General features: G+C 39.7%; 1 protein-coding gene across 1 annotated transcript; it reads left to right on the forward strand.

The window, feature by feature from the left end:
• Window positions 1–1,515: 1,515 nt before the first annotated feature.
• Window positions 1,516–17,385, forward strand: LOC306737259 (immunoglobulin-like and fibronectin type III domain-containing protein 1). Its single transcript, XM_079218974.1, has 24 exons — window positions 1,516–1,568; window positions 3,351–3,436; window positions 7,074–7,196; window positions 7,296–7,435; window positions 7,707–7,806; window positions 7,932–7,961; window positions 8,305–8,350; window positions 8,445–8,640; window positions 9,073–9,186; window positions 9,287–9,449; window positions 9,578–9,850; window positions 10,012–10,317; window positions 10,866–10,990; window positions 11,180–11,321; window positions 11,427–11,720; window positions 11,837–12,136; window positions 12,624–12,800; window positions 13,540–13,668; window positions 13,832–14,140; window positions 14,995–15,080; window positions 15,173–15,365; window positions 15,479–15,775; window positions 16,410–16,736; window positions 16,848–17,385. The coding sequence occupies exons 2-24, from the start codon at window positions 3,400–3,402 to the stop codon at window positions 16,850–16,852; spliced, it is 3,912 nt and encodes a 1,303-aa protein (XP_079075100.1). The 5' UTR covers window positions 1,516–1,568; window positions 3,351–3,399; the 3' UTR covers window positions 16,853–17,385.
• The last annotated feature ends 8,080 nt before the right edge of the window (window positions 17,386–25,465 follow it).

A 25,465-nucleotide genomic window follows, 5' to 3' on the forward strand; every position in this document is an offset into this window, starting at 1 on the left:
CATGACATCATTCACCCATTCACACACTGATGAGAGGAGCTACCATGCAAGGTGCCACATCAGGATTATCAACCATTCATACACCGTAGGCGCAGCTACGGGAGCAATTTAGGTCAAGGACACATCGACATGGGCTAGCAGACCCGGGGATCGAACCGCAGATCCTCTGATTGAAAGACGACCCTGCTCATCACTGAGCCACAGTCGCTTTGCACATATCTCCAATATCCGAGCCCACAACATCACGCGCATCACATTAAGGCCTTTTGAACCGAGTTTACATTTTCATTGCATTTCCATCTACACGATATCCACCTGAGCCTCCCAGTAAATTGTCTATAACAAGATCCTCAGCTGCAAACCTTAAATAAGTCAATTTTATATCTACAGTCAAATAGCCGTAACAGAGATAGCTTTCAGGGATTCCACTCTTTGTGTATATGAAAGAAACACTCTGACATACATCCATTCACATTAAATACTTAAAAAGGCCATTCTGTTGAGGCAAACACAAATAAAATCGTGACAACTATAAAAATGTCGGATCACTGCTGGATAAAACTTTTTGACTAAACACATACAACCCAGATGCTCATTTTATCTAATGGAATCACACTCACTAAGAGGAGCAATATAATGCAATATTGTTCTTTCTACAATCTTTAGTGCAGTGTTGTCATGTCCTTACCTTGTTTCCTGAAGGTAAGGACAGAGGCGATATTTGTGTTTATTCTTCACACGTGTCATCATTCTCGTTTATGAGGTCGGGTTACTATTCAAACTGTCTAGAGAAGTCATGCTTGTTAAACCTCTGACAATGTGAACCCAAAGCCTGCTCAGTGCAACGTGTCCATCATACCAGCACGCCATCAACAACCATCTTTATATAATGCTACCAGAGTCTACCCACCGAATACCACAGGATCGCTGTGAGAATTTCCGTCGATACTTTGAGGCTAATTGGAACGGCCAATTCATTCACATGAACCAGAGATTATTTTACCAAATAAAATGTCTCGAGTTGATGTTTATTGGCCAATAAAGTCTATAGTAAAGGGATCCTCTTACGAGACCTTGTGAAGCTGCCAGTCCAAAGCTTTTGGTGAGAGGCATTGAGTCGTGCATGGCTATTGTGGATCCATAAATCACGAAGCCTTAACCATCAACCACTTATGTACAGTAATATCTGTCACTAATTGAGAATAGTTTTAAGTGTGAATCTTGATATTTGTTTATAATGCACCTGGTGTTTTTATACGCTCAACAGTAATGGTAGAAAACTGTTGACTGGATAAGTCCAATACAAGATTGAATGAACAGTCAAAATGTATTTCCAGTGCGAACTGCAAAGTGATCGCTTTCATAGGGATGGGTAAGACGAACCTCCACCCTTTATCACTGCTGTAATACGGGTTTTTAGCAACCACATTTCACCCATGTATGGGTCTTTATGCGCCCCAAACTTTTATCACCGAACAAAAAGGGGTGTCACCGCTGAAATATTGGACAGTGAGAATACTTCTCAAGCTGAAGACAGATAGCGGAACGTATACGAAGAAGAACTGAAAGTAAGTCTGATTTTTTATTATTGTGCCAAATTTGTTATGTCAATCATTTTCATAGAATTAATATCCGAACCAAACGCAACAACACCATCTTATATGGTGAACTCTCATGCAGGATAGTTCAGTACAATAAGAGGTACATGTCAGGGCAACTGTGTGAACATCTAAATATGGGATAACAGAAAGGCAGCAATTGTTAAGAGAGGCCAATCAGAAGAACAGTACGGACTAGATACATAAATGTTTAATTTGTGACAGTTTACTTTTAGACATATATTGATCAGGTGGGTCTTTTGTACATCATTTCATAAAGATAAATACAAAAATCAGCTTATCCTAGATAAGCATTAGATTGGGTTCATGGCTGTCAAAGTATTTGATTCTGCTGCTGCAAAAATCTACTAATCCTGATGAAAATAAAAGATCAGATGAGCATTTTAAAATGTTTTTTTTTATTGAATGACCTGCAGACAAAGACATGGTGCCATTTTGTATAGCCATTAAAAATGGTATGCCTGGTATGTTAGCATAGGATCACAAACGTGAGCCATAACGACAGAATTTTGATACCCAATATAAGAAAAGATTGACCTGAATGCTGTAATACGGATATTAAAGATCTAAACCGTGTGCTATATTTCAGTCATGAATGTGACATTACCAACTGGCTCCCCATGACTAACAAAAGGATTGAGCAGGAGGTTATGATCTGTTTGCACTACAGGATTTAGGACACATTAAAACCTAAACATACTGCTGGCTTGTAGATTATCAAAGTCGGATATTCTTTGTCACATTTTTCCATTTTACTCTTATGTTCTTTAAAAATCACTTCAGCACTGAAGATGCTAAACAAATTACTCAGCTAACATTAAGATTAACATAACCACACATTAACAGTTATGCCATTGCCATCAACTGGTACTTGACCAAAAGGTATTGTGGGGGATAGTCAAAGTAGGTCTAATCTGTATCTCATTATCTCTCTGGAGAGAGTTTGTTATGTAATTAATAAATCAACTACCCTCCCAAAATGTTGCTTTCTCACACAAAACAAATTCACATGATCGCCCAGCACAAGCACTTTGAGTTTAAAGTTTCCTTGCAGTCTTTTGCTGGTAGTTAACAACTAGGCGCCACACTGTGCAAAACATAATGTTTAAGAGTTGGTGGCATAAAAAAAGATTTACAGATATGTGCGTTGGGCTTAACAGTTTGATTGGAAGACATTCTGCCCCCGTCTATGTTTGGACCCGAGCAGTTAAATTGCTGGCACGGCCACTTGACTCCACAGGCAGTTGGACAGAGTCAGCCACTAGGTGGAATTTCACATTCCCCATTTACTGTGTGTCCCAGTACGTCTCCAAGTGTCTGCTCACGTCACGCAATAGTCAAAGCATCCCCCTTTTGACAGGCTGATGCCATCCAGTAACATAGACAACCCATGAGGAGAACCTCCAAGGCCGGGTTTATATATTATATTAGTTTGTTGTTTTTCTTCCTGTATTACAGAAAAACACTGGAACTTTGCCAAACATAATAGCTGTTCAAATGTTTTCGGTAAATAACTGTCCTTGTGTTTTTATGTGTAAGATTGTGTACTATAATTCTACATTATACTTACTGGTGTAGAGTGTAAAACCCCCAAATTCAAAAGAATTACTTGTCAACTTGATACAATTCAATGTTGGCCATGAAAACTGTAAATAATAAAAACGTATGTGCTTGGTTTTGAATACCGACACATGAAAACTGATGTAGCTGCAATTCTTCTTTGTGTTTCAGACAAGAGACAAAAGAAACTCTTAGTTGACGAACAACCAACGACACTGAAATGAGTTCAAAAACAAACCAGGACCCAAAAGCCTTCGGTAAGTTTGGAAAATGTGAGGGACTTACAAGGATATATGGTGTGTTTAGGGGGCCGCCAAGATCAGAAAACCTGTGATTCAACAAACCAATCAGATTTGTCCTTTTCCAGCCACTCTAATAAAGACAATAAAAGCCCTAAAACTAATCATGAGAAAAATTATAAAAACGTGGCCCTTCTTGATAAATGCTAATTAAAATGTACCACCACTCCTCTTCTGAGTATCTCTTACAGCTTGAGAACTACTTTTGCAAAGGTGCATCACATTTTTCTCGCAAGTCTATCTGAGCAGAGTGTGCTTTTTCAGGAACGGGGATTAAAAGAGATGAGCACTAAAATGGGGAGTTTCAGACAGAGGTCCAGGTACTTTTAAAAAAGACAGCATGACAAAGATGTTGTGTTTTACGCATGTCAAAATATTCTAATATGAACCTGAAAATTACTCTTTGTCTCCTTTAAGTTTAAGCCTTTCACAAATATTAAAATATGTATCGACAGTTTTCTATCCAACTGAAAAGAATAAGCTTTTCTTTAATTTTCCGACTTTAATTTTACAACAAAAATTGTAAAATATGACTGCAGAAGGGTAGAAAGAAAAAAAACAAAAGAAAGAAGAAAAATAGTTACACTTGCATTTGATGTAAGAAATACCACTTCTTTAGTACTTAGCCTGGAGTAAAGTCTATCACGGAGACATATGAAGGACACGATGTGTCTCAATTTTATTTTAAATCTCCAAGAAACACTCAAAGTGTCTGAAACCATTCACACTCATTCTAGGAGGCCCCGTGTTGGTTTATGGAAATGATATCCGCTTTAAACAGCCAGCAAATTCATATTGAAAGTGTCGAGAAGTCTGCTGGTGTCCAAATCAAATAGTTCCCTCCAGGAGTGATTGGTATGTGGAGGCAATCGACTGCTGTCCTACCAGACTTGGGTTATGTGTGAATCAATACTTGAGGAGCAAGAATCCGGCCTGCATTCAGATGATCTACTGTAAGAGCGTAAACCAATCCACTGAGAGACGCAGCTTGATAAATATGCAACATACGCCCTCAAACTGGAGGTCTGCTGTGGAAAAGTTACACGCAGTAGTAGAGGTGATAATAAGCCTACTTGATGTCATGAATGGCAGATGATTAATTTCAGAGAGAACGGGATCTGGTTCCACTTTGAAGTTCACATTGTTGACTCACTGTGAAAGAAATTAGTTGATGTTGTGTTTTTGGAATAAATTGAATCTGCTTACTTTTCTTTCTGTGATCGTTCTCATCTGCCTTCTTACGTGTGTGTTGAGCAACTACAGTAGATAGATGATGGTGAGGGAAGCAAGCAGCAAAAGTTAGCAGAATATACTTCAACTAAATGTGTGAATGCCATATTTTAACCGCCAGTATCTAGGAAATAAAACAAAGATATGACTCGTGAAATATATACATTTTAAAATAATTGATGGATACACAGAATGTGATGGAACAACTTTTGAAACATTTTGAAGCCCACTTAAATCTGGTCAGCTACTGCATCCCTTCAAAAACCAAATTGACGGGTCGATAAGTCCCATATTCAGACACATTGTGGCCATCACTGAGTAGCATCGGCCATCTCCTGCCAGGGTCCGACAAGGATCCGTCAAAATCCAGAAAAAAGACCTCCTCAGCTTCTATGGGAACAGTGTTGTTCCTTAATTTCGTTGTCTTCCGTTTCGATCACCAGGCGATGTGGTGCTTCACTTTGACACTGCGATCTGTCGGCTTATCTTTATCTTTTCAATCTATTTTCGCTGCTGAATCAGTTTGACATCCTGGATATATCCTTTTTACTCTTACGGTAGACTCCATCTGCTTCGCTCTGAAATCCCTTTTTTAATTTTTCCAAAAATTATAATTTTGCAGTTAGTGAAGGTGTGGGCTCCATGGTAACGCTGACCGCTTGAAGGAGTAGCAGCGGGGGGCGGGGCTTAGCAAAGGGTCAACTGTAGCTGGTGTTCTTAGTAAATAAATCAGAATGGGATTTAAGTTTTGGTACGGCATCTACATAGTTAACTCTGGCATAGTTATGCAGATGCAATGAATCCTAGATGACAGATAGTTCCATATGGCTAAAGACCTGACTTTACGACAAGAAGTGTGGTAATTAGCAGTTTGCCCCGTCTGTATTATGCAGCAGTAAAGACTTCCTAAAGGCTTCAGCCCCAGGGTGAATGAAGCATGAGGAGTCATGACGCTGCTAGCGCAGAAAGAAAAGGAGCAACTGGGGGTGGGCTGGAGTTTTTGATTTCAACAGCTGTTGGGTGAACTTACTGTCGGATGCTGAGTCATCCTACAGTTGAAATCCTAGAGTAGAATAACGTTGACAAAATGTGTCACTCATCTCTCATTTTGCTATCTCCACCACCACAGGGGGGGATCTTTTAATAGTCCCATGGGTGATCGTGCAGTTCACATTGACATCATTCACGTCATTTGTCATAATTATAATGTACTTACTTGATTTATAACAAATATTAGTTCATTGGAATTTATATTAAAACAAATCAATGACAAAATAACTACATTTTAACTGTTTTTGCTATGTTTGCCTTTAAACAAAAGAAAGATAGTTTAATCCAATTGCATAAGCACAGTTCAAGAGTTAAAAGGTCTTCCTGATGAGGCAGCTGTCATGGTTGACAACAGAAAGGAAATACTGACCTCTTGTGACGTTCTAGCTTAACTGCAACCAAAAGTAAAAGCAGTAGTAACATGCGTGATGATCTTCTAAACTGACCGTTTACTATGATGCTTTTATCTGATATTATAACTAATATTTTTTTAACCCTTAAAAAAAAGGGGAGGTTTAAATACTGTGATCCTTCAGCAGCGCATCAAATATTTTTAACTATAACCAATCCAATCTTTTTGCTCAGGCAAGTTTTAACAGTGTGAATATTGAATACAACTCATGACTTAAAGAACAAAGCATTGATAACGTGCATGTGATCTCTTTCTTTTGCCTTTTGTGTTTGCTTCAAAGTGTTAAACTGGAAGATCTTCCTTTAAAAACATGCATGTTAAGTCACTATCGCCGAATGAGGCAACACTGGTGATTGAGCCTACATTGCCAACTGACGAACATATTGCGATATTTATATTTTTGCAATATTAATTCCCAGAAAATAATTATTGCCGATGCAAATTATGAAACATTTCCTTCGGCTAGAGCTTCACATTAAAAGCATTTATCTGGCGAAATGTGATCTAGAGCTGGAAACTGAGCGCTATCATTTATCAAAAATACATCTACAGAAAAAAAGATTATATTAGACAATTTTTGACAGCGGATCAGTTTTAAATATTGCCGGGAATAATGGAACACGAAAGAGCAGCCACAGAGCTGTAAGATGAAGAGCTGCAGGCGACAGGTGGCACACCCCTTACTTCTCACCAAGGTAACCAACTACTTTTGCTGCTCGCAGACTCGTGTGCAGCATACAAATCTGCTCACAGGATGATGAGTAAACAGGACCTGTAGTGTTGAACCGTATTACGTACCATCAGTAAATAGGGTCTCGCTAAATCAACCAGGAAGGAAATGTTAAGTATTGCCACACTAAGAACATGACACAGCAGAGTTTAACTATTATTTTCTGCTCCCAGTGGCGATCAAGAAGAGGTCCAGAGTTCCCGGGGTCATGATCACTCAGTATGTAGAGCAACTGCCTGCAGGAAAGACCACACCTGACTTTGTCCGGAAACCAATGCCTATGACTACTCAAGAGGGTAAATAACAAAACCCACGTAAAACATTGATTACAACAACAGTACCAACCACTATCTACAACTGTATCACGGTCGTATGTCTTTTTCTTATTTTTCCAGGTAAAAAAGGATTTTTCAAAGCCGTGGTTAGTGGAGAGCCGGCGCCAGCTGTGACATGGGGCCGTAATAAAGGTGAGGTCGATGACCCAGAAAAATACAAGACCAGATACGATGAAAGGGCTCAAGATCACATCCTAGAGGTGAGAAAACGGTATCTAAACACAGTCCTCCACATCTCATAAAACACAAACATATAGGATTTATCCTGACTTATATTCCCATCCTTTCTCCTATACTCCCACACTTGCCCTGTATTAAATACGTATAAATATTATTATTTTTTAAGTATGAGGTACACTTTTATTTTCATTTGTTCTCAACTTTCCAGTACTCAATTAAAAGAGCTCAGAGACTAAACTTAATAGTCAGGCCTGAAGACGTAATCTAAATATGATAATATTGCTCCACCAGATAATCGGTGTAAAACCAGATCAAGCCGACACCTACAAATGCTTTGCCACCAATGAGTACGGAATGGCTGTCTGCACTGCAACTCTCAATGTTATTGCAGGTAAAATACTAGATTATTACTCAAATGTTCATTGTAAATTATTCAAAAGAGTAATATACTGGAGATTTGACTATATAATAATTTCTTGTTTTGCTATTGTTTTCATGTTTGGATTTGTTTCACAGTTGGTTTCAATAAGAAAGCCAAAGAAGAAGGTATGTACATTTACCACAGATCCATGAAGGAGATTGAGTGTTCTCTTTCTACCATCCATACATTTAGTTTTTTTAGAATTCCAGATAGTTCATGATCTTGAATTTGAATTTCAGAAGCAACAACAATAATGTGAGTGAACAAGGTAAAATAATAGGAGAGGGGGGAGATATCTCTACAATTGCATAGCAAGACTTACAGAGTTACAAATTAATTTGATCCAAGGTTTGTTGTTTTTGCAAGTTACGGTTTACATGGAACCATATAGAATTTAAACAAAATTAATAGTGGGGTTATTTGTGATCACATTTTTTTCCTTCAAATTCACATCTCATTTTCTTTTAGCAAATGGACAAGAACCCCAAGATTTCAGAAAAATGCTAAAGAAAACGTAAGTTACAGTCAGAGTTCAAGTGTTTGGTTTTCTTTTGTTAATATGTACTGTAGATCTCTAAAAACATTTGACTTTATTCCTCTCGTTTTAGTGTCGTTGTCACCAGAAAAAAACAGCTCCCACCGAAAAAAGAGGGAGAAATTGATCCGAAGCTCATGGAGCTGCTTATCTGTGCACCAAAGAAGGACTATGAAAAAATCTGTTATGACTTTGGTGTTACCGACTTTCGCTGGTTGCTCAAGAGACTCAACCAGCTGAAAAAGGAGAGGGAAGACGAGCAGGCAAAGGTACTGAACTATATGCAGTTTGTAATAACTGAGCATGAATTCTACATCATATTTTTTTTTAACCTTTGAACAGGTTTTTGGTGACTCTAAAAAGTCACCAGTCTGTGAAGTAGTGATTTACTGCCGTCTCACAAGCCTGCTTCACCTCTGGTTGTGTTTAGAAGAGTGTTGCACCTGTAACCACACCCACTGGTGATGTCACAGGAGTACTCTGCAGGTAGATTAGAAGTTAAACCACTGGATGTCTAAACAAAAACATTTTAGGGGGTGTTAAGTTACTCTTTAAAAGCATGTTTTGTAAAAAGAGTTTTTTTTTTTCCCACGTTTTGATTAGTACAAGTTATACCACTGTAATGCATCTTGTAAACATCCATACTCCATTCAAGTGAAGGATCTAAAGATACAACGGGACATTTAATTTCTCCTTTTCAGGTTGTAGAACAACTGGACAACGTGAAACAAATAGAAGTGCAACCAAATGGGAGAGCCGAGTTTAGCCTCAACATGAAACTACATGATCCCAACAGTGCAATTAACTTGTACAAGGTGAGTCAATATGTATGACAAGATATACTATGTATAACCAATCACTGTTTAAATAAAAAAGGAAATAAAAACTCTAATCTGAGCCCTTCTCTCTAAAAAGGATGGGACAATGCTTCCATATGGGGACGATGACGATTCAAAGCATAGCCTTAAGAAAACAGGGACAAAATATCGTTTCAGCATCAAAGATGCCAAGCCAGAAGATGCTGGTTTTTACCAGGTCGATGTTGAAGATGCAAACGTCCTTACAACTGACTTCCAAGGTGAGGCATAACTAATGCAACTATAATAAAAACAGGATGATTGTACTTGCAGTTGGTGAGAGTTTTAAAAGCACATTCAGGAATGAGAACTCGAGTCATTTAATCCACATCCGCCCCTCCTCTCTCAGTGCCTGCTGTGGATTTCATAGCCAAGATCAAGGATGTGAAGGCCTTTGAAAGTGAGGATGCCATCTTCCAGTGCCTCTTGTCAACACCCCTTAACAGAATTACCTGGTCAAAAAAGGATTCATCGCTTGACCATGGGGACAAATATGAGATCACAGTCTCAGAGGACAGGCTCATTCACACGTTGAGAGTCAAAGACTGTAAAATGGGAGATGATGGAGAGTATTATGCCATTGCTGGGATAACGTCCAGCTGTGCCTCTCTTAAAGTGGAAGGTGGGACATTTTTTATTTTTAGATATATACACATTAATAAATAAACAAGCAATCTCCGCTTGATAGTGTGATACCACCTGGATATGCACTCCTCGTATCTTTGCCTATTTAAAAAAGTGTAAGAAACATTAACGACTCATTATCCGTACTTGCATGTTCAGCTGATCCAAATGGTAAAGGAAGCAAGGGCACCCACACTGGGAATCAAGATGACCTGAGTCAACTTGCATTGGAGCAGCAGGCTAAGCTACAGAAACAGAAAGACGACTTGGAGGCAGCCGGACGAGCGCAGGCTGAAAAGGACGCCGCGGGGGATGGAGGCGATGGAGGCGATGGAGATGAGGGCGGAGACGGCACGAATAAAAACCTCCTGACGGACGGAGAGAATGAAAATATAGGGAACGATGCAGATGATAAGAAAAAGAAGAGAGTACGAGCCGGCCCTTTGGTTCCGGACACTGTTATAGGTAAAAGCTTTGCATTGTGTGAAGACTGAATAATGTGTCGCTATAGTTTTAGTTCCAGTTGTCATAACGTTGTCACAATGTACATTGTCAGCTTCGCTATCGGGATCCGTACTAATCAAGTGTCTCAGTTTTTGGACTGGAGGTTTAACTAGAAAATACAGTTGGTCCCAACCTAGAGTTAAAAATTAGAGATAGTACGGGTCGACGTGATGTGTAAAATAATTAAGGCTTATTGTTTACTATAAACTTCTTTAAACTGTTAACCGTTGTTCAGTGGGCACACATCAGTTCTATGGATTCATAACGTTTTTTTTTGTTTTTTTTTTTAAATGTGGCATTTCATTTCTGGATTAAATTCAAACTAAATGAACTTCAACATAGTTTCTTTGTTTGCTCTGTTTACTCCACACTATGTATATGTATGGAAAGGAACACTAAAATGGTCAATTAAAATACATTATTATATTTACCAGAGGTTGTATATGGCCAAACACATTAAACAGTCATTTTTGATGATTTCACAAAGTTTACTTTGTTCTGATTTGCAGACCGCGGCGTTCAGTTCGTCTGTGGACTGTCGGATACCGTTGCTAATATTGGTAAACGGGCAGAGCTGTCTTGCAAACTAAGCAGTGACACCTCTGAGGGACGTTGGTATAAAAATGGGAAGCTGGTAAGTCAACTATTTTTGGATGAGTATATAGCACTACTGCCATTCATTTCCTTGTTTCCTAGCTTGCAGATCCCATAAAGACCAATCATAGCCACCTTTTATGCATGATGATGCATGCCTTATGATGATGCATGCCTTAAATTATCCAAATGTTTGTGTGATGAAAATTTAATCTTTTTATCTGACAAGCTAACCAGTGAGGATGGGGTAACAATTATCAAAGATGGAGCCTGTCACAGGTTGGTAATTGATTGCTGTAAAAAGGATGATGCAGCTGTGTACTGCTTTGAAGCTGACGGTCGTAAATCAGAAGCAGCGCTTAATATTCAAGGTCAGAATAAAAGTCAATAACATGGTTTGGCATCATTTGATTCATTAACCCTTGGGTTAAATGGGTGAAGGTTTTTGACAAAAACGTTTTTCTCCAACACTGAAGATCCACCAATAATCGATGAAGATGCACTAGGAAAATTCACAAAGCCAGTCATTGTAAAGGCAGGTGAAAATGCAGAATGGAAGCTGCCATTCTCAGGTGGGGCTCCGATGAATATACAGTGGTTCAAGGATGATGATGAGCTTTTGCCCGCTCTCAATGTGAAGATTGAAACATCCACTACTGAGACCAAACTACGCCTTGTTAAGTGTCAAAGGAAAGATGGTGGAGAGATCAGAATAAAAATAAAAAATGAATTCGGTACAACGGAAGCTATTTCCAAACTTATCGTACTGGGTGAGTTGTCAAAAAGAGACTTAAAGTTTCCATGTATTTTGCTCATTGTTCTGTATGTACGAAGATCAATTATTTTCCCCGTTTTCCCAGTACGACTACTTTCATTTCATCAACAGACAAACCCACACCACCACAGGGACCGGTGGACATTATGGAAAGTGCTGTAACATCTGTGGAGTTTAAATGGAAGCCACCAAAACACAGTGGCGGATGCCCGGTCACAAACTACGTCATAGAACGCCAACAAGTCGGGCGCAATAAATGGTCAGATCTCGGTGAGATCCCCGGCAGCAACCCAAGTTATAAAGATTCAGATGTGAACCCTGGAAGGAGATACTGCTACCGGATCAGAGCCAAGAACGCAGAAGGCATCAGTGATTACCTGCAGACAGAGGACATAGCAGCTGGTGTATTACGTAAGTCTTTAGCTTGAGCCCAACTCAGGCTTCAGAAGGGCTGCCGTCTGATCAAAACTTCTTGGGAAGCAGGTAAAATAACAATAGAGTGAAACAAGCATTTTCTTCAAAGTCAGGCTTTAATCATTTGAACTTGGCTCGATGACAATCCTTTACATAATGCATCACGGAAATATGTTTGCATTAATTAAAACATAACTTCATCCAACTCCCAGTGGAAGTAATACTTTCAAACGTCTGGCTTTGAGAACACACTCCCAGTGAGGTGCAGACACTGTGTACACTGTGTGTCCATCAACTTATAACACTATTTTCCAGTGCATTCAGCTAGATTTGGCTGACATTTTTCAGCTCTCTTGCTGGTTTTATTTGGTGAATACAACAGGGTTTACTGGAGTTAACATGTTTTAATTTTGGATGTAATAAAAAGAACACAGAGCAATGTAGAATAACACAGAATAGTCACATTGTCACGTTTCCTCCACAGGTTACCCCGGATCCCCAACAGCGCCAAAAGTGGTCAGTGCCTTCAAAGATTGCATCAATCTGGCATGGGGTCCTCCATGTGACACAGGAGGAACCAAAATAGTGGGATACAACTTGGAAAAGAATAAGAAAGGCACAAATTACTGGAGCCTTGTAAATCAAGGGGGGCCTATTACAGGTATCCAACTTGTATGGCAAGCTGCAGAAATATGACATTAATCCAGTGTGAATAGTAATGCCTGCTATGCAGCATGCATGTGTGAATCTTCACAGGCTTCTGAACTGTTTTATTTATAAAGTTCTTTCGAAAAATCAGACTACATTCTCCGTGTTTACCACCTCAGTGAAAAAACATTACAAATACAACATAAATCCTTCTGCAGTGCATTACAAGTGTGCTCTAATCTACACAAATAAGGTTTAGCAGCTCTAAGACAGGGCACTTCCTTAATGCTGATGGCCTTTTACACCACATGAACTAGCCAAGCAGGTAGCGGGCTTTAGTTGGTTGGTTGGTTACTTTTCCTTTCTCACAGATCTTCTACTCTTACGGAGTATAATCGCTGCAACTCACGACAGATCAATATCACAGTTGAATTTCAGCCAGCATGCACGTTTTTTTTTCAGCCCAACATTGTTAAAACTTGGCAGCTAATATTGGTAGCCAGAGCAGCAATTTAGCAGACTGTAGAGTGTCGTCTTTTAAAACAGAGACCAGAGGAGAGTGAAGAGAAAGCAAGTGCTTTAGCTAATGACAGCAAAATGTGCAGACTCAAACTGAACTCAAGTCAAACTTCGAAGTATGTTTCGTTGCGATGCAGTAAAGTCAAGAAATATTCATGCCTCTAATGCATGTACGTCGACACAATTTAACATTTCTAGTAATACGACAACAAAACATCTTTATTTTTCAACAGATACAAAGTATGCAGTGAAAGATGTTTTTGAAGGGGCGGCATATGAATTTAGGGTGTCTGCTATCAACCTATCTGGTGCTGGAGATCCTAGCATTCCATGTGACACGGTAATCGCAAGAGATCCAATGAGTAAGCCTGCCACACTGAATTCTAATACTCTATTGCAGTTGTCTCCACTGAAAATTATGCAAGTCATGCATCATGGTGAACCTGTTCAACATAATGCTTTCTGTTTGTTAATATAAAAGCATGACAATGTTCAGCCAATAACCTCTCATTTCTGCATTTTCAGAACCTCCAGGCAAAGTCACAGATCTGAAGTTAACATCCTCCAATTACACCACATTTTCACTGGCTTGGACTAAACCTAAAGAAATGAAAGGGGTGGTGGATGAAGCCCAAGGGTACTACGTGGAGATCAGACCAATAGAAAACCTTGAATGGACTCGTTGTAATGCTATCCCAATTACTCTAACTTCCTACACCGTGGTTGGCTTGAAGGCAATGGCCAGCTACTGGGTGAGGGTAATTGCCACCAATTATGGAGGCGATGGAGAACCTCACGGCTTTGACAGTTACGTCATTGCTATGCCTCCTCCTGGTAAGATTTTTTTTTCCTATAGTGTCTATACATAGCATAGTGTTGAAGGGTGGGATGTGACAGGACAGTTTAAGGAGCAATGTGCAGGATTTATTGACATCTAGTGGTGAGGAAGCAGATTATGTCAGGCTAAACACAAAGTTGTCCTCAGGTAACGTAAATACGCGGCAGGCTATGGCGAGTGCCAATATTTGGTTTGTCCATTCTGGGCTACTGTAGAAACATGGAGGTGCAACATGGTGGATTCTGTGAAGAGGACCCACTTAATGTCCATAAATGGCTCATTTAAAAAATGAAACGAGAGGGTGGAGCTAGGTACAAGGAAGGTTTTATATAACTTTCACAAAGTGAAAACACAAACTATTAAAGTTCTAACATAAAAACACCGTCAACTCCAAAACCAGACCACTTAGTAGTCGTGACCTGTCAATCACAAGGTAGCCATGCCGAAACCATACCCTGCTTTATGGTCCATTTTACGCTAAATAGGATAATAAATTAGTAAATGAACATCATGCTGTATTGAAGAAGACTTGAAACTTGCGATTAAGACCATAAACTCATGTGTACAATGATTACTGAGGGAATAAATCAAGTGAGAGGTTTTCTTATAAACTTCTGTTCAAATCAGACTTATTTTTGCAACCAGATGAGTCCAGATTAGAAAGAATGCCCGTTCCCAAGTTACTTCAGCATTGGCTTTGCTCTTCAGACCTAGAGGCTGCTGTCAAAAAAAAAAAAAAGTTAAATCAAAGAATGAGACTATTATTTCAAGAAGAATGAATGACTACCAGTTTGCTAAATTGTATAATTGCAAGAATCTAAACATTTTATTCTAAATGTTACCCTCACAGTAAGGCCAAAGTTTAAAGATCGCAACATGAAGACCTTTGTGGTGGTACGATCTGGAAACACTGTCCGTCTGAACATCAACTTTGAGGTATTGTGCAATAAGTGTTCCTCCTAATGGGTTTTTGGAAATGTATTAAATCTAATAATAATAAAAAAAACATTCTTACTGCCTACATACAGGCCTCCCCCATGCCACAAATCTTGTGGCAAAAAGATGGTACTCCATTGTCCAAACATGTGACTATTACCAACTCTGATAAAGGCTCTCAAATGTTAATCCCCCAATCTGAGCGGTCCGACAGCGGCATCTACACCATTACTATCAAGAACATTGTCGGCCAAGAGAGCGTCGATATTGAAATCAGAGTCACAGGTGAATCTCAGTGTGCATGGCCATGAAATGAGCCGGATATAGTAAGTACAGTTTGTTGCATAGAATATACACTTTTGTAACTTGGACCTCTGTCTTTCTAAATCTGAACATAGATGATCCCAAGCCTCCAGGTCCAGTGGAGCTGGATCAGAACATCCCAGGAACAGTGACTCTGTCCTGGACCTCCTCTCCAGATGAGAAGCGGGATGACAGACTACACTACATGGTATCCATGCGTGACTCATTCAAACGCACTTGGAGGACAGTGGCTGACAACCTCTTCAACAATAAGTTCACAGTTATCAATATTATGTCTGGACGGGAGTATTACTTCAGGGTATTTGCTAAAAATGACATGGGTCTTTCCTCACCTTCCGAATCCCCTGCATTTGGAACCATAAGTCAAAAAGGTTGGTTTCTCTGGTTAAATTACAAAGATATCGGAATTAATTCTCACTTTGCTGTACTCACCGAATCATGTTTCCGATGCTGAAGTACAGATTAAGGTTCCCACAGGCACCTTATAAGTGGAATGAATTACAAGGGTGTTTTTAAAAACTTGAATGTCTCCCCTTAAAACTTTTAACTTCTTTATGAATATAACCACTTAGTCAGAACCGTATTGCTGTATTAGTACTTATAAAAAGCTAAAACACTTTTCCTCGTTCAAAGCATCTTTTTTCTTCCTCGCCTCCAATTACTTCCCCGTCTCCTCAAAAGATGCAGGAAGAGCAGATTTTGTAGCTGCAAACTTAGCTTTCTCAGTCAACATAGCATGCATTGATGAATATATTGGTTCAATACACAACATTTCATATTTTGAGTACAACTAATGTATTTTTTGACTTTGTTTAATTAAAAAATTGTTCAAATTCATATAGCAAGTGCTCTGGGAGATCAGCATTTCTCTTGGCAATCTCTTTTGCAGAGACAAAAAAAAAAGGAACACTGTGCAAGAGTGTTATAACAACTTATAGAGTTATAAGGTTATAAGAAAAGCAGCCATTTGTGAAAGCCTAAACTTTGCGTTTCTTTGTGTTTCAGGAAAGTTTAAAGTAAACATGCCAGAAAAGAAATCCCTCGACTTGCAGTCACCGCCATCATTTATCGTTCCCCTAAAGGCGCGCACAGCTCCACAGGGTTACGAGAGCTACATGAGCTGTGCAGTTAGGGGGGATCCAGCTCCACGAGTGACGTGGTACCACAACAACATCAGCCTGAACACAAACACCAACTACCACATCACCAACGTGTGTGGAGTTTGCTCCTTGCTCATACTGACGGTGGGACCCCGAGACAACGGGGAATACAAAGTGGTCATCGAGAACAAACTGGGGACGGCCGAGTCCTCGATGACACTGATTGTCAGAGGTATTAACACTGGAATTAGGTTTAAAAGGTTGTGTCTAGACACTGAGGAATGATTTTAGTGAGCGGTAAGTAAATGAAACAAACTGAGAGTCTCAATATGTTCCTTTCCAGAGTGAAGAAGAGCTGCAGCTACCGAACAGAAGCTGAACCAAAAGATTTCCACTGCGTTTTAAATCAATTACCCAAAAAATGGTGACAACTTATTTACTTCAGCTGCAGCCAGTGTGAGGCGCCACTATTTAAAACACAGATCTTTAGAAAGTACCAAAAAAACTAAACATGAATTGTGTCTTTTGGAAAAATGCTACATCCTGTACTATTAATAGTAAACTTTGGAGATATTTCACCATCCTGCTTTTATTTTCTGAACATTAGTTCAAATACAAAATGTGATGTTTTATGTTAACATGTTTAAGTTCTACGATCTTAAATTATACGCAACATGTAACACACAAGCCCTTTTACGAGCTTAATAGTATACTAGATTTAGTGCTAGATTGAAATTGAGAGTGCTTGGTTCTGGACAATGAGCTTTATGGTAGAGAGACACTGGGAATATTTTGTTTCTCTCATACAGCAGACTGGGGTCTCTCTATGAATACAGAGCTGTTGCTATTGCTGGTGTCTTACATTAAAATGCTAAAATACAGCCCTGGGAATTGTGATCCTTGCCCTGAACACCACAGTCTGATCTATTACACACAAAGGCAACATGATACACCTTCCCGTCAACGGGTCCATGACATTGGTCGGTTTGAAAATGACAGCTGTCAGCGAGTTCTACGACCAGGCTCCATGGAGGCGCTATGCATAGAGAGTGGCACCAGAAGAGGGAAAAGAAGTAGTTTCAAAATGGTACGTGGAATTTAATTTAGTGTTTTTAATGCTCTACTAAAATTATACTGCACTGCATTTTCAGAGTGAAGGGTTAGGGTTTCATTTATATTCCACTACATGTATCTGATGGTTCAATTTCATGCATATTTATAAGTTTGTCAAATGGGATGCATTATTACAAATAAACACCACAACCGCACATAATCTGGCCACACCAGGACCAGCTTTAAAAGTATAAAAATTTGCTTAACAATACACATTCTAAGCCTTTGAAAGTTGTTATGAACTGAGTAGTTTTTTTAATGTGTTAATATGTTGATGTGTATACACATTGTGTTGCTAATCCCACTGCACTTTCCATTGAAAGTAAGTTTGAAAGTTATGAATATAAAACCTTTGCAATTTAATTTAGTATTTTTTTTTCACACTGTGGTATTATACTTCAACTGTGGATCTTAGCTGTTCTTCCACTACTGCAGTCACATAACATGCTGCCACGCCCCCCACCCCACCAGTTGCTGTGGGTGTCATGGGGGTCCAATGAATGACTAGGTCAAAGGGTCTAGCAGAAGAAGAAAAAAAGCATGTGATACCTTTGCATCTCCAGACGAGAAGCCACACTTTGCAGAATCCAGTTCCCTGAAGAAGCAGGTCTTCAAGTCCGTCCAGTCCTCCTCTCCTCCCGCTGCCATGACCAAGCGCAAGTCAAAGAAGCCGCAAGAAGAAGACACCTCCATTTTATTGGAGCCAACTGTGTCGCCGGCCAAGAGCAAGACAAGCTCCCATACTTCTTCAGCTTTGTTGTTCATTGTCGTCTTCACAATCGGGGCCTCTATGATGGGCTGGTTTTGTGCACAGCAGCAGCAGAGCCTCGACCAACTGTCGGAGACTTTTACAGCAATGCAAAAGAGAATCGCAAACCTCCAGCAGGTGGTGATGACCGACGCTCAGGTGACGTTTACATTGTTTTTCTGTGTTTCTCTGCAGGGCTGGTCACGGACATTGTTTAATACTGTAATGTTACTTGCATTTGCTTATTTAGTTTAGTTTTATCGTGTACCAAGGTCAAATAAATCGACAACGGTTGTACTTGGACGTTATTTCGGCGTTGCAGAGGGGGCTAATTACCAGTGCATGGCTGTGCAAGTGCAAACAGCTGCGTTTAACTACCTAAACCGGATGTAGGGGATATGCCTTCAAAATAATGTATTCACATTTGTCGTTTTTGAAAGAATGATTCAATATGAATAAAAAAACAACAACAAATAAAGGATGCACAAGAAATGACGCTTTCAGACATTTGTAGTCTGCGGCGTTTAGAGGATAAATCTGATTGAAAATCTAGGTCTGTGACTTTATTTTGAAAAGCTATGGATGTCCAATGTCTTCAAATGGTGAGCTTGACTCTCATAGTAACACGTGTTAATTTTAGCACGACGTGACTTTCAGTGGCATTTAGTTAGAGCCTCGACGGCTATTGTGAAATATGAATAACCTTATGCTAAATATCTTTTATCATTGTCAGTAGTGCTTGCTACTGGTTGTCTGTCCCTGTGTTTAGGCTCATCATGATAGTATATGTGGATGTCTTAAAAGGTCATCTAAAAAACCAACACTGCTCAGTATTTTTTTTTTACAATGGCCTAATAAACCCAGGGATATAAACAGTTATAAACAATATTTTGATGTAGCTGACAAATGTATATTGTCTAATCATGGAAGGCGATATATTGTACCAATCCTACTAGCTACAGCAATATTGCAGCTCAGTCTGACATAAATCAATGACAAGAAGAGATTGTAAATGTTTGAACTGAAATCAAACCACATGGCTAAATAAGTTGTATCTTTCTCTCTAGACTGATACGGGTGTTAGTGTGGAGGAGAGGATGTTTGCCCTGGAGGAGGCCCAGAAACAGGCTCAGGAGAAGGCTGAAGTTGCCCTGGCCACTTCAGAGAAGTTGAAGAACTCCGACAACTACTTGCAGCTGTGGGCCCTCCACGATGAGATGGACACTCGACTGACTAAGATAAAGCAGGCCGCCCTGTCCGTCACAACCCTCCAGGCCTTGTTCAATAACCAGAGTGTGGAGTTCGAGGCTGTGAAGGAGAGCGTCGTGGCCGGTTTGAGCTCCATCTCGGCACTGGCCGAAAACGTGGCTGGGTTGACCAGTGCTTTGCTCAGTGCAGGCTCCAGAGTTGACTATCAGGTTGCATCGGTGGAGGCTCTTCATGCTCAGTTAGAAGGGCAAGCATCAGACCTGAATGAGCTGAAAGAGTCAATGTACCTTCATAAAGATGCACTTCACGCAAACAACCAGGAGATGGCTGCAATAAAGTGAGCTTGATTTGATGTAACAGCTCTTATACGCATGCCTCAACACTATTTATATTTGCTGACTTTCCAAAGAAGTGTTCTTTTATGAATTGCGTGTGTTTTTCAGGGAGCTCGTCGAGGCGAAGCAGGTCATGCGTGCCCAGGCATTAGAGGAGATGCTCAGCTCAGTGCAGATGACTCTGGATGAGCAGTATTTCACTTCACAGACGCTTCGCAGCAGCCTCATGACTCAGCTGCAGACGTTTCACTCCCAGGTAAAAAAAAACAACCCAACTTTTTCAAAATACTTTTCCTTTCAAATACCTGATGAATTAAAGTATTTAGTGACCGTCTACAACATTATTTTTTTTCAAGCCGAACTCCTTTGGTATTAATGATGAATAACATATCCGTCAATTTCAGTTGGCGAATGTTCCTTCTCGGTCAATGAAAGCTACATCAAATGAGGAGGGTCCAGCAGCAGAAGAGTTCGTCTCCACTCCACAGAATGCCGCCGAGGAGAAGATAGAAGATGTTGATGAGCAGCAGGACACTGACGATGAAGCAGAAGAGAAGGCAGAGGAGGAGGAAGCGATGCAAGAAGAACAGCCACTGGAACAGGAAGTAGAGGCCGGTGTTATAGAGGAGCAAGGGGAGGAGGAAGAAGACATTACACAAGAGGATGTAGAAGACATTACACCAGAGGAGGACGAAGACATTACACCAGAGGAGGAAGAAGATGAGGACAATACAGAACAGAGTGAGGAGCAGGCGGTTGCAGGAGAGGAGGCAGCAGAGGAGGAGGTCGCAGAAGAGACTGTAGACGATCATGTTTTAGACGAGTCTTTGGAAGAGGAGGTATCCGAAGAAGTTGAAGAGACTGTAGTGGAAGATTCTGGTGAATTAAACCGCGAGGTCTTCATGGACGGAAATTATGAGGACGTGTAGTACTTGAAATACTCCTGGAAATCGGTAGTTCACAAGACTGTGATTTTTAAGTCTTATTAGGATCAATGGGAACCATTTTTACACGCATGCAGCACACTTTCTTACAAATTATTTGAAGTATTTGCTTTGTTCTAGAGATGATTACAAGTATAGATGTATGATCGCTGTTGTCAGTTACAGATACAAATGTATAGTCAGCAGAAATACGGGAACGATTGAAAGTCACATAAAGAGAGTTCCTTCGTCAGACCCGAAAATGGATTTTCACTATCTGTTAATGATGAAGGTTCCTGAGAGTGAAGTGTTGATGGAAATTACACAATTTATGTAAAGTAATTTTAACAAACTTGCTATCAAACTGTTATAGAACTGTTGACAAAAAACATTTGAAATCATTTGAAATTAAATGAACTGCATTTTATCTGTTTGCTCATGAAGAGATTAGTGTATGAGAGTATACAATGTAAAGTGTTTTTTGCAATATGACAGACATGATTGTGACTGTACTTGCAGCTTGTAATTTAATACAAGTACATATGTAGTGCTTCTCTCAGTTATTTATAGTACAAGTGTACATGCTGCACACATGGGTACATATGATCCCATTGGTACATACTGTTCTCTCGTCATGAACCTCTTTTGTGAGAAGGTTAAAGTGCTATTTCTGCCAGCAGGTGGTGCCTGATTACTACCATATGATAAAGAAGAATCAACCAACAAAACATTTTCTAAAAAGTAGGGGATATCTGAGTGGTTCATGACTTTTATTTTATGTTTTAAGGACTAGGATTCGGTGTCTTGTTTTACCTTAGAATGAGCCGTTTCTATCTCCATACGGACTTGTTCCTACACACCAAGTTTCAGTTGGTTACAATCTGCCACCTCACCACTAGATGTCACCAGATCCTACACACAACCTTAAATGGTTATTTTATTTGAGAAATGAGAGTAATTACATTAATCTCTGAGGACAGAACAACAAAAGGGGAGAATGGTGAAGTTGGAGACAAGCTGACAGGTATATTTAATGTAGAACAGGTATTGAGAGCCGTAAAGCAAAACCTAATGGGAGAGTTAGCTGTCGAATGTTAAACACATTTATATATCTTTAATATTATGTTCTTAAACAGTAATCATGTTTATCCAGAAAATAAAATAGGAGCAGAACAGACGGTCCCATTCAAAGCAATGTAGCAGGATGGTCTGAGCGGTGGCCATTTTTATGTGTACATGTGCCATTGCGACTGCTTGAGGGAGCTAACTTCTATACGAACTAAAGTGAAGTAATGCTGCAACAAATAAAACAATGTTACAAAGCCTAGAGGGCCAGAGTAAATTAGTAACATTCAAGGCTTAATCCACACACTCTTGCAACAGTTTAGGAAAGCGCATTGCTATCGCCAGATCAATGACAACTTTGGCTTATTTTCTGTAACCAGTGTAGCATTTAAACATGGTGGAATTAACTAGCATACAGCTAGCTACCTCAGACTAGCGTGCTAATTCTGTCACGCTTACACGTTATGGAAAACAAACCAAGCAGCGGGCTGGTGGCCAGCGTCAATGCTGGTCCTAACGCCTCTACCCCCGCCACTCTGGAGAAGGTCAAGCTTCCTAGCTAACCTGTCGGACTCCGGAGATGTGTGTTTAGCTGGAACAACACCACTGACGTGTGATGTCACTATAACAAGGGAACATTACTCGCTATTTTCTTTTGCACTAGTCAAATGACCACAGAAAACCACAGTTCAACTCCTACTCTATTTGGTGAGAAAAATCCCTCTATCCAAAATTGGAGCCATTGCTAGTAGAGCACCACATGCGCTCATCAGTGTCACTGTGGGAATGGAAATTTGTGAAACTATTCGTCTTATTTAGTCCTGTGATTAGTTTGCAGCAGGTGCAGGACAAGGCTTGCTCTGACTGCCAACTCTTGACTCAGGCTGGAAATAATTAGAAGCAAACTGAAAATGGAGACATGGAATTATACATGTGGTGTGAATTTACCGTGTTAAGACGTTAAGATGTATTTTTGAGCCATACCAAATATTTTGTGTGAAACTTCACAGTGGAGGCTACTTGCTTTGAAATATATGTCCCATTCCATAAGCATTTACTGCATGAGTAACACAGATAGCCCTCCCTTTTTAGGAGAATAAATTGCAAACAAATGACCTGTGCGAACATAATGAATGCAACTGTGTCACGTAACATAGTCAGAAAGGTATGTAAACCCGTCTTAAACGTCAACACATGCAACCTCCAGCTTGGCTTAATTAAAAAAGCAGCGGATTTACCCTCAGCACAGTATATTTGTGCCTCTGACCTACCTGTTGTTTTTTATACACTCTTATCTTACTCCGACACAAACATGCGCGCTTGTCCAACTCAACTGCGTGTTTTATTTTATATTACTTCCAGATTTAGCTTCAACCAATTGTTTTAATTGAGGAGTTACCTTTTTTAACAGTTTTTTTCAGGAATGTAACTAAGCACATTTACTAAGTACTGTGCTTCAGTGAATCTTTGAAGACAAAGTGGTTTCCTGTTATTTCATACTTTTACTTCACTAAAAATGTTTCCTGTATCACTACAAGTATTTGACAACATTCATTACTAGTTACTTTGCAGATTCTGATTAATACAAAATGAAATCAACTCATAAAGTATGATTTATTATTATACCGAGCAGTATAGTAAGTAGTTTAAATTAGCTGCAACTTTACCAGCTGCAACATTGAAGTGATGTACACATAATGCATCAGTATTTATAATCTGATTATATAATAAACATGATTACGAACCATTCTGCATGATGAGTACTTTTAATTTTGGTACTTGAAGCCCATTTTGATAGTTCTAACCAAAGTAACATTTGGAAGTTTGACTCTGTTGTAGTGCTACTTCTGCTAAAGTAAAATATCTGAGTACTTCTTCCACCACTGGTTCTCAAAGCTTCCTCTTTGCACAAAAAGTTTAATAAAATCACCCTTATTTTTAACGCAAAAGAAGGGACACTTATAATAAGCACAACTTCCTGTGCATTACACACAGAACCAAAATAGAGTGCTGAGATGTAAATAATACACACATTATGGAAACAAGTTTCACATGTGTGTGTACAGAAACTACCCTAAAAGCACCAAGACTAATGCTGCTTTACTTTTTCCATTTTTGGCTGAATGGCCAAGTCCCTTGAGAGCCCTTGTACACAATACTGCTGTCAAATCCTTGTGTCACACACACACACACACACACACGCACGCACACAATACTGCCCGCCTACTCCCCAGTCCCACCACTTCCTCCACAGCTCTCACATTTGTGCAGTTCTTTCACGCTCATCACATATTCAACGTCTCACCATCACAGGAAGATCACACTTGCTCACTCAAACGAAGGAAACAGCCACAGAATTTAATCTAAATTGGTGGATTATAAATAGATCCCTCTACATCTTCTTTGTTGCTTTTTTTTGTTGTTGTTTCAGACTAAAAAGAAAAGAAAAAAAAACTTTTTCAGAAGTCCTTTGGACCAAATTACAGCTGCATGCGGAGGCCAGCAGCTTTGGGAGCGATGTCGTCTCTACTTTCTCACAACAAAGATCAGCCACGCATCAGAAAGTCGCTCTCGGACTCCACTCCAACTTCATCCACTGCCACCACCAAGAGCCTGAGGGTAAGGCCAGGCCATCTTTAATCTCTCGTGTCTGTTTGGTTAGAGGAAATGCCACGGCTGACATGATGCAAACACTAACATTAAAGTTCATTCCCTGTCACACACACTTGTCTCTAACGAGCCACAGAGGTATTCCTGTGTGTTTGTATGCTCGGACATATAATCTGAGCAGCATTGTTTACATATGACAGCTGTTGGAATGCAACTACGGGTTGTTTTAATGTCTTCCAATCCACTTTGCACTGTCTACGGCACTATCATTATTGTTGCAAGAATTTCATTTATATTCTGCTGCAATCAAGAAAACGTATGTAGAAGGAGAATTTCTCAAGAGATGGCGTAATCAGTGACTTTTAAAGCTCAAGATATCATTTTACGCATTTATTTGGGTGCTATAATTGACCATTAATCATTTCCAAACAGTTACAGATGGTGTTGTTTCCATTTACCAGATTTATCAGTGTAATATTTATAAAAGCATGCACTATACTTGCTGATTAGAATGACACATTTGCTTTTTTCTACTTTAAACTTTACAAACATATGCATTGTTTTGATTATAAAGTTGTTTTCTAGATTTTTTGGGGGGCATTTTCCTTGATTCCTATTAGTGTAACAGGGACATTATGTTACATGATACGCATCTTGGACCCCCTGAGCCACCCCACAACAAAGATGTATGTCTTCTAACCCGTTGACGTGCTTCTAATGGCTCGTAATGACTCACACAACGTGTGAAACTAAGTTGCCTGTTGATGTACATGAGCACGGAGGAACAGAACTTGTAAGTGAAACCAAAGAAAAGTTGTAACGAGCTGTTAGTCTTATCTGTAGAATCCACTTGGGAAAGATTAATGGAGAGGCACAGAGAGAGGGATACAGGAAGAGAGAGAGAGAGAGAGAGAGAGAGAGAGAGAGAGAGAGAGAGGGAGGGAGAGAGAGAGAGAGA

The sequence above is a fragment of the Taurulus bubalis genome, assembly GCF_910589615.1.
Source record: "Taurulus bubalis genome assembly, chromosome: 5".
Classification (NCBI taxonomy): Eukaryota; Metazoa; Chordata; class Actinopteri; order Perciformes; family Cottidae; genus Taurulus; species Taurulus bubalis.